Below are 9,843 nucleotides of genomic sequence, written 5' to 3' on the forward strand. Positions count from 1 at the left end.
AAGCCAGAGAAACTGATAGCTGATGAGGTCTGCAAGTATTTTTTGGCAAATACGTAAGGCTAATTTGAATTATTTTACTCATTTACAAACTCACCCATGACCTCACATTTGTGAAGTGTTCTCTTAGGACTAAAGTTTTATAGACATTACACAGGCAGCTGGTTGACCCAAACAAAATATCAGTGTCTGCTGGAGTTATAGGGCTGATAAGCAAAATGCTAATAAGTGCAACTATCGGCCAGATTCATCGGCCAACTGATATATTGATCTGTCTCTAGCTACAATAAATGAAATGTAAAATCATAATTTGTGTATATTATTGTTTAATACTAAATAGCTCCCAGAAAAGCATAATATGTCTTCTGTGACCAGTGGTGGTGAGCTTTTCCTAAAGCTACATCTGCCTCTCTGATAGAGATGCGGCTGCCATTCAAAACCTATTCATGGATTACCATAGTGACTGACAGCTTAAAAGAAAATATTATATCTTTGGAATGGGAAAAAGTCCTCAAAATATTGCATATAATAGGGAGTTGAAACCCATGAATTGATAGATGATGATTTGATGATGATTGATAGATTGACACTTATAAAACCATGTAACACCAAAGGACACAACATTATGCAATTCTATAGTGGGGTAGATGGTTCAAAAAGACAACTTTAGGTCTCCCGTTATGTAGATGTTATTCCTTTACTTTGTCCAGGTCAGTGATGTTTAAGGTGCCATATTACACAAAACTGACTCTTATGAGCTTTAAGCCATGTTTTAATGTTGTTACCTCATCAAAAACATACCCGGAGTTGGGTTTTGTTTCATTCACACATGTCTGAGTAATCCTTTATTATTAGTCTGTCTACATCTCCAAAGCTAAAAATGCTCTGTTCCACCTTGTGATGTCATGTAGTGGTACTTTTCAAATTAACAGATACCTTTTGTTCAGCAGAGATGGGCCATTCCAGGGCTGAAGTGAGGTGAATGGAGTTTAAAAACACAGTGGAGCATTTCCACATGACATCACAAGGTGGAACAGAGTATTTTCTGTTTGAGAGAAGAACTCAGCCTAAATATGCACGTGTTAAACATGTGTGAATGAAACAAAACACAAAACAACGGGTATGTTTGTGATGGGGAACAACATTATAACATAGATCTGAAAATAGCGTAATACGTTATGGCGTCATCACGTATGAGTTTACGTCCACTCTGTAGCATGTTGTACAGTTGTTATAAACTTATAACTTTTCACATGACGGTAGAGATAATGATAAACGGAATGATCTACAATTTATGAATTTAACAAAAACAAAGACTCCAAAATACAATTTAGAGACTGCTTACCGTTAGTTTCTGAATCGTAAAAAAAATAAAATAAATGTTTATCTTAATTTTTATTTAATTAGTGCCATGTTAACTATCACATCAACTCCCCACTTCCTTGCAACTAAATAAAAAGTTGGTCTTAGATAAATATCGACACAAATTCAAACACGAATTTACCGAAGTCCAACGGCCATGGCGGGTAAACTTTGCTCTCGCGTCTCATATCGACTTGGAAACATCACCGGTGCCCCCTGGTTTAATCCTCGTGTGAAGAAGCAGCGCAGCGTGGCTCCTACACAACAGAACTATTAATCCCTACACTGAAGTTTCATTCCGTGGGCTGCGCGTCTCCCGTGGACTCTGCGCTCGTGCCCGGACCGTGCGTAATCTGTGCGTAAAGGACGTCTCATCTTCAGCTGAGCACGCGCCTCACGCTCCCGGTGTTCGCAGGTATCATTAAACTCTCTTGTTCAGAGCATGCGCAGTACACTCACAGTACAGCCGATCTGTGTGACTGTATACAGTGATGGGGAAAATACTTTGAAAATGCATTTAGTTACAGAAAATACGGGTTCCCTGCATTCAAATGTACTTTGTAACGTATACATAGTCCAATCAGAGTACTGTGTTCTGAGTACTAGGAATACTTTTACACCGAGTTGTATTTTAAATTATTGTTTCTACTTTTCTCACTAGTTACCTGCAGTTTGAAGCATAAATTGTGTGATCAAGTTCTGCAATGTATTCCTTTCATTTTAGAAAAGTAACTATCTAAATTAGTATCCAGAATATATATTTTGGTACATGTAGGCTATTCAGTTGCTTCCCAATACTGCTTCTATGTGATTATGAGAAGTGGTTAATTTACATCATGAACGCAACAAAAATTATCAACTAATAATAACAGTGCATTGACATAAAATACAAATAATGGCTTTTTTTCTAGTAGATCAGGCTGATAGATCTTTCAGGAGAAGGGCAGATTAAGTGGGACAATTTATTTTAAAGGTACAGAAAGTAAAGTTAAAACCACACTTGGGAGCATTCTCGATGGTGATAGATAGGTTTTATCCCATACTGTGAAATATTATAACTACAAGAACATTTCCATGGAAACAGGCATGAGATGCAAGCCCACTCACAGCAAGGACGCATGTTTTCTGCCTTATTCAGTGGAATAAACACAACCAAATTGTAAAAAAAAAAAAAAAAAAAAAAACACATTCATTTTTGTCTCTTAAAAAGTTTGATACTGTGGCTTTAAATAACATGGAGAGTCAGTTGGGCCTCTGCAGACATGGTACAGACATATAGAGTGGAGGAATATGCCAGTGATTATCAGACATACTTTACACACAGATTCTACTTTTTTAGATCATTATTTATATAACTCTGCATTCCCAGGAGTCACCAGGTCATGTCTAATACAAAAAATCTGACAAACTTCCCCAGGCACTGCCCACTGCTCCTGACAGGTTGAAGAATGAGTCAAATGCAGAGGACAAATTATACCTTATATCTTATTGACTTCATGATTACCAGTTTAGGAGTGACATTTTCACAGCCCTTGATGATAAACAAGATTGTATATCTCTGTTTATTGATTTAACTAAAGCTTTTGATTCAGTTGATCATAAAATCCTCTTGAAGCACCTGAAGCTACATGTGACTGGTTCAAAAATTATCTTTCAAAACAGAACCAAGACAGTAGTAGCCGTTTAGTTTAAATACAATTTTTTTTTTTTTACTTTAAGCCAAGGAGTGCCCCAAGGCTCAATCCTGGGCCGCTACTTTTTAATTTATTTTTAAACTCCAGTGGTTGCAACTAAAGAAGTCTCATACATTTATATGCAGATTATGCTGTTTTGTATGTAAGTGCTCTCTCTGCTGACCTGACGATTTTAAAACTGCAGCAAGATGTGCAAGCTAAATCTTTATACACTAAATGGTACATTGATTGAGGAGTCACCATCTATAAATATCTTGGGTTCTCATAAAAACGAGAATATGGTACTCTCACTGGATTCTCCCTGTATAAATAAAGACAAATAAAATGAAATAAATGAAAAGTTGGTCCCAAAATATAAACAAAATGTTTATTATACAAAATAGAACATTTCATTTGCATTTAAATAAAAAAACATCAAAATATTTAAGGAAAAGAGAGTTTTTTTTTTTCATGTACAGAAGATTATTTTTGCATCTTCTGCTTTTTTTTGTCAGTTATCGCAGTTTGGTCAAAAGTGTGAATTCTGCTTTTCAAATGGCTGAGTTTGGCCTTTAGATAATCACAACGTTGCTTTTTCTCCCAGAATGTTGGATCCTGGAACAGACAGATCAGAGACATTTACAGCATTATTCTAGGGCTGCGATCCACTAAAGAAATTCTTGCTGGACTAAAAAAAATGTACTGCTGATTGATTAGTTGACTAAAAAGGGGGCGTGGCAAAAGCTCTCAAAACTATTGCGTATCTCTATGTATCTGACCCCAAGACACAAGACTACACCAGCAAAAAGTACCAGGAAACAATGTATTTATATAAACGCAAATAAATGAATCATGAGTTTAATCGGCCTTTTTACAGATAAATATAAAAAAATACCACATCTCGAGCTAACACGTTCACTCTCTAACCTCTCGTTTCGGCAGTTGTCCCATATAAATCCTTATCTAAATAAAACCATTATTCGACTAGTACACATTTTGGTCGACTAAGACTCCATCGACCGACTAATCGACTAAACAACTATTCAAAACTATTAATTATTCCAAACACCATATATGTAAAAGTGTTTCAGAATCTCGGTACTTACATTCTTTTTCTCTTCTAACGTTTGTAATAGGCTCTGTATCCTTTGTGGATTCTGTAATAGAAAGAAAAATATTGTTACTTTAACTTTTAGGAAGAAAATGCTTATTCTGGTAGACACCGCCATTGTCATTGAGTAGTCAGAATATGCATTTTCAGTACATGTATTTAGTTACTTCCAAACACTGTTCATACATAGTCAAGCTCTAAGCAGTGGTAGACACATTGTGCACAGTACTGCTTGGTGGTGAAGTCTGACCTGTGTGCTGTCCCTGAGCAGTTTGTCCATTAGCATGTCTAGCTGTCTGAACTTGCTGAGGGTCAGGCTAATGTGGCGGTGCAGGTCTCTGTACTCCTGGTACTGGTCATTAAACACAGCACGGTACTCCTCTCTCTGCTCCAAACAAGTGATCTCTGGGTACTTCCTGTAGCAAACAAACACAATAGGGTCATGTGATTTATATGGGACAATATCTCATCATAACGTATCAGATATGATAGATATTTGTTTTGTTTGTTTTTATTTGTATAGTTCTGTGTTGTAACAGGGTGCTCATGAAAAAGAGTCTGGTACTCTTATTGGGCTCACCCTGTATAAATAAAGATAAATTAAAATAAATGACAACAACAGGAAAATATACATTTATACAAAATGTCTTTCTACTTGTGTATAAAGGACCAGGTTATTACATAATTGGCTGAATTTTAAGTTTTAAATGCGATTTTTAGACTGAAAACGACCATGCTATGGACATTTGTTACCACATAGCTTGTTAGTCTCTATTGTGCCTTTCAAAATACAGAGGAATTTTTCTTCCAGCACCTGCTTGTTTAACTCCATTACAGCAGGGGTTTCCAGACTTTTTCCTTTACTCAACTCCCTTTAAATGAAAATGCCAGAGAGCTGCTAATTTTGGTAGTCGGTTTGGTAGTAAATATAAGAGCTCCAGCAAGCTTTAGATGGGTACAGTTAGATGCCTATAAAACATAAATTATAAATTCACAGTGGTAATAGGTATTGAAATCATCAAATGAGTGATTCAGAAATCTATATATATAATTCAGAAATCCCTTAGCGAGCTGCTTAGAAGGAGGTGGAGCGTTAACGGTTGGAGATCCTTTTATTACAGTAAATAATTCCAGTGGATTCACTCACATGATGTAGTCTGCGATGATGCACGTCTTTGTTGCTCCACTTTTGTTGATGATGCTTTTCACTGGAGGTCTTTGAGCCTCAGGACCATTCACACTTTTACTGTGGTCTGTCTCTGTTTGGTCCCTGAAGGAAATCTGCTTTGGTTTGTGTGGGACCAGTGGTATCGAGTTTGGAACATCACTGGGCTGAAACAACAAGTACATGCATGACATACAATCTTACAACAATGCTACTTACTGCAGCATTTGATGGTTAGATTCTCATTAATAATGGTGTTCCCTCAAAACCATAACTGTTTTGTTGTGATGTCTGAGTAATCCCTCAGTCATCCAGGTATAATCCATAACAAAAGAAAAATTCTGTCAATTGGACAAATTCATCCAAGCATATTTTAAAAAAAAAATGACTCAAGGGCAGTTCGCACACACAGTGTAGTTCAACAGAACTAGCTAACAAACAGAAACTGTAAACAAATAGGCGTGTTAGGTGTGTTCAGAGTGAATGCTCTTTTACATTGACCTAACTAGTGGCAGTGTAAAAACGGCCTTAGTCTCAGTGTAAATAGCTCCTCCCTTCAGATAGATATAAAGCAGGACGCCAATAATCTGACCAGAACTGAAGAAGTGGCTTGGCTGAGCGGCCAAGAGGAATAAGAATAGAAATTTTCTTTTCCTGTGTTTTGTTGATTTTTTTTGAGTAATTCTGCTTCTATTCTCTAGCGTTGATAGGACATCCTTCACAATGCCATGCCCATCCACCATAAAAAGTTGAAGAGATGGTTTTTCCCAGTCTTCATTAGCTCACTCCAAGTTGTATTATGATATATACGTAAAGGTATTATGGTCCATACATTTTTGAGATAGTGTTGTCAAAAGAATTGAAAAATCAGATATTGATACTAAAACAAATATTAAAACTCATCTGAGCAAGTATCGATACTGCAAAGTAAAGGCCTCATGGTAACAAAGAATTATTTTTAGAACTATTTTGTGCATGAAAATTACATTCTGTTACTAAAAAAGTGCATATTTTATATTCATTGTTGTATTGTAATCGGTATCGACTATTGAGAGAATTCCTTAGTATCTTAATCGAGTTTGGAATTTTAGAATTGTGACACTAGTTTGAATTATCCTGTAATAACCTGCATTTGAGGCTTGAGAGGTCAGAAATTTCACTCACTCCCCACAGTAACTTAACCTGCTTGTACTCATAGTACTTAAAAGCACCGGTCATTGCTTAAATAATAAATGAATACAGTAGTATAGTCCTCCATATCTTGGAATTATTAACAGTTTAAAATCAAAATGATAATTTCATTATTGTAATCCCTCAGTCATCCATCCTGTGACTTTCTTTATTTTAATGGTGTAATGTGCTTTGTTGACCTATTTGTATGATGTTTATTGTTTTTAATTTAGTTTTTAATGATGTACAGCACTTTGGTCAGCTTTGGTTGTTGGAAGGTGCTATAGAAATAAAGTTTGATTGATTGATCCAGGTCTGATCCATAGTAAAAGCAAAAGTTAAAGACTTTTCACTGCTGAAGACTTTGAAGACTTTTCTCTGTTCGTCCAAGCCACTTCTTCAGTTCTGGTCAGATTGCTGGTGGGCACTGTGTTATATCTATCTGAAGGGAGGAGCTAACTACACTGAAACTCTAAACAGCTATTGTTTACAGTTTCAGCCTTAATGGCCTATATTCAACCTTTAAAGGCCCCACTGGCTCAATCTATTGGTCTCTTTGTTTTCTTTGTTTGTTTTGGGTCTGAGGATGGAGTTATATGTGGGGGATAGTTGGTGTCTAAGGCCTCCATTCCTGTTCAAGGAAGGATTGTCTTTCCATATCCATACTCTACAACAGAGAGCTCAAGTGGTGCCCACAAACACAGAGGGAAAAGTGAAGGAGGAACAACACATGGACAAAGCCCTCTCGACCTGTGGATCTCCAAAATAGGCCTTCAATAGATCTAAAAGATCAGATATAATACACACGCAAACTTCAGCCTCTGCTTTGAAACCTTCAGATACATTCTTTCACTCAACCCTTTGTTTCATAAGAGGTGATGAATTAAAAATCCATAACTGTACACTCTATGAAAAAGTAGACTGGCCATCGCTATGTGTCAGAAGAGAACAACAATGTATAAAATGTATTTGTAAGGGACTACTTGATTGCTGGGTTTCAGATAACACCACAACATTCTATAGGCCAATAATATTTAATACAGATGGGGGACAGCTTAAATTAATATTGTTAAAAAACAGATTTTTGTCTGGATTACAGTGAATTCTTGGGTCATTAATAGCAATGATCAGATTCACCATTCGTGCATTTCATATTTGGAATATTCATTGACAAAGTACGATGCAATCTATAGGGAAAACTGGCTCTTAACCACATCTGGGTGTATCACTTTTGTTTTACTCACCTCATTTAGACAGTATTCCCTCTCTCTCCTCGCTGCCTCGTGTCTCCACATCTTCAAACAGACCAGGAAACTACCCAGGTACAGAACCATGTTGATGAAAATAAAGGCCGTTCCCGCCATCTGCCCTCCCTCCACCCGACACAGGCTAGCCATGATCGGATTCACCCCAATCGTCGAGAAGCACAGCCCTCCGCGGTTCAAATCATTCAGGTACACAATCCCAGCCGACATGTACAACAAAAACATCGTTACATTTACAAACGCTTCAGTCAGTGGCCACCAGCGGGAGTCAAGCAAAATCGTCCGGTAGTACATCGTCATTCCGGCAACCAAAAGAACAAATGTTATGATCCAAGAAACTCCGGTTATCGCGAGTACAAACGGCGTCATTGGCCCGCGATAGCTGTATCCAGAAATCCCATATCCGTTGTTGTACGCTCCGTTGTAAATCCCATACGCGTTGGACCATTCGCTGTCTTTTTGGATGTACGCAATGATGCATGCAAAGACCATCCCGCCAAAAAGGAGCTCCAATCCAGCTAGCAGTCTTAGCAAACCTGGCCATGACTTTAAATAGGCGTATTTCAAGTTGTAAATCTCAACTTTTTCAGCGTAATATTCTGCCGGGTGGATACTGGTAAGTAATGAATCTTCTTGTTCATACCTCAAAAAATTCTTATCGGAATTTTGACTTGAATCGCTTTGATAAAGGTCATGCTTTCTTCCAAGTAATGGGCTAACCGGAGGGCTAACTCGGGTTCCGTTTGGGAGAATTTGGAAACCGCTAGCGCTAACATCGGACTCATCATTTTCAGTTTTTTTATTTAGGCGTAGAAGACTTTGAAGTCGGCTTTTGAGGCTAGACTTGGGATCGCTCTTGGATGGGTAAGGACTAGTGCTGGATGTCCCTCCTGTCGAACTGGTATCGTCAGGTGTAGGGGTGTGGTCGACCCAAACAGGAAGTGGTTTCTGATTGGATGTTTCGTTCAATGAGGAGGTTTCACTTGCACTCTCATCCTTCTCGCAGCTTCTCATGCTTCAACTGCAAGGCAAACTTAAAATACTGAATCCTGTGAGAGAAAAGCAGAAAATAAGTTAGTAATAATTACATTTGTGAGGCATTAAAGCTGTACTGTTTAAATTTTCTAGTGGGGTTTCAGCCACCTGCTTGTTGCCATGGAGATGATATCGCTTTGACTTTAATGTTCATCATTCCAGCATTTAATATATTGATTTAATTTAATTACAGGCACTTTAAATAATCTTGAAAAACATGCATTCCTACTGTGACTGGGCCAGGTCGCTCAAAGGTTACACAGTCATCTTGGAGAGTTACAATGTTGGAATAGGCCGCTGGTTAAAGTGGCTGTACGCAAGTTTTGTCCATGTAGTCTTACCACAGTACAGATATATCCAAAAGCAGCTCTTGAGGTCAGAATAAGTCTGCTATGTACTGTCTGTGTAGAATCAGAAAGCATTTTATCACCCAACAAGCAGGAAATGTTAGCCTGCTTGTTGTTTTTAGCTTTACTGTGACAGCAAAAGTACGCTCTGGTCTCTGAGAGTTGTGAAAAATGCTTATAATCTCATCATAGTGAACCGTTAGCATGCTTGGAATGCATTAGGTATGTGAGGAATAACTTTGGAACACTGCAAACTGCTCTTCCATGATTTTAAGACTGTAAAAAACAGGTAGAGTGCCTTTAATGTTATCCAAATAATGAAATGTTCCCCCGTCCAGGGTTTTATAAATCAATCAGTCTCATAAACAAATCAAAATAACTTTATTTATCTGTTAGAATCTTCAATAGCAGACAAAGTGCTAGAACAAGTATGGACACTTCCATAAATGACTGCAAATGGCTATGAGGGAAAGAAAGTTAGAAAGTTAGCTAGCTTGTCACACAACCCAATTGTCACATGTAATGCTATCTCATTACATGTGACAAACGGTAATGATTAGCATACCGAGCTAAGTAAGTACACTATAAACAAGGTATACTAGCATAGTACTAAATCAGGTCTCCCAAAAATAGATCTATGCTCCCAAAGCACAAGAATGCAGCAGGCCTCACCTTTGACCCCCGGAGCCCTCAGATGTTGGGGTTGTAGTTGTAAACA

At 37.7% G+C, this 9,843-nt stretch overlaps 1 protein-coding gene across 1 annotated transcript in view; it reads right to left on the bottom strand.

Moving 5' to 3' along the window:
• LOC117385649 (uncharacterized) overlaps positions 1-8,792 on the bottom strand; it is a 28,007-nt gene extending 19,215 nt beyond the window's left edge. The window contains exons 1-5 of the mRNA XM_055228633.1: positions 7,723-8,792; positions 5,291-5,475; positions 4,394-4,559; positions 4,139-4,189; positions 3,555-3,647 (exon numbers count right to left, since the gene is read on the bottom strand). Coding sequence (XP_055084608.1) covers positions 3,555-3,647; positions 4,139-4,189; positions 4,394-4,559; positions 5,291-5,475; positions 7,723-8,757 — 1,530 coding nt within the window. The 5' untranslated portion in view covers positions 8,758-8,792. The remainder of the gene's footprint in view (positions 1-3,554; positions 3,648-4,138; positions 4,190-4,393; positions 4,560-5,290; positions 5,476-7,722) is intronic.
• Positions 8,793-9,843: the final 1,051 nt, after the last annotated feature.

This window comes from Periophthalmus magnuspinnatus, chromosome 17 (genome assembly GCF_009829125.3).
Source record: "Periophthalmus magnuspinnatus isolate fPerMag1 chromosome 17, fPerMag1.2.pri, whole genome shotgun sequence".
Lineage (NCBI taxonomy): Eukaryota > Metazoa > Chordata > Actinopteri > Gobiiformes > Gobiidae > Periophthalmus > Periophthalmus magnuspinnatus.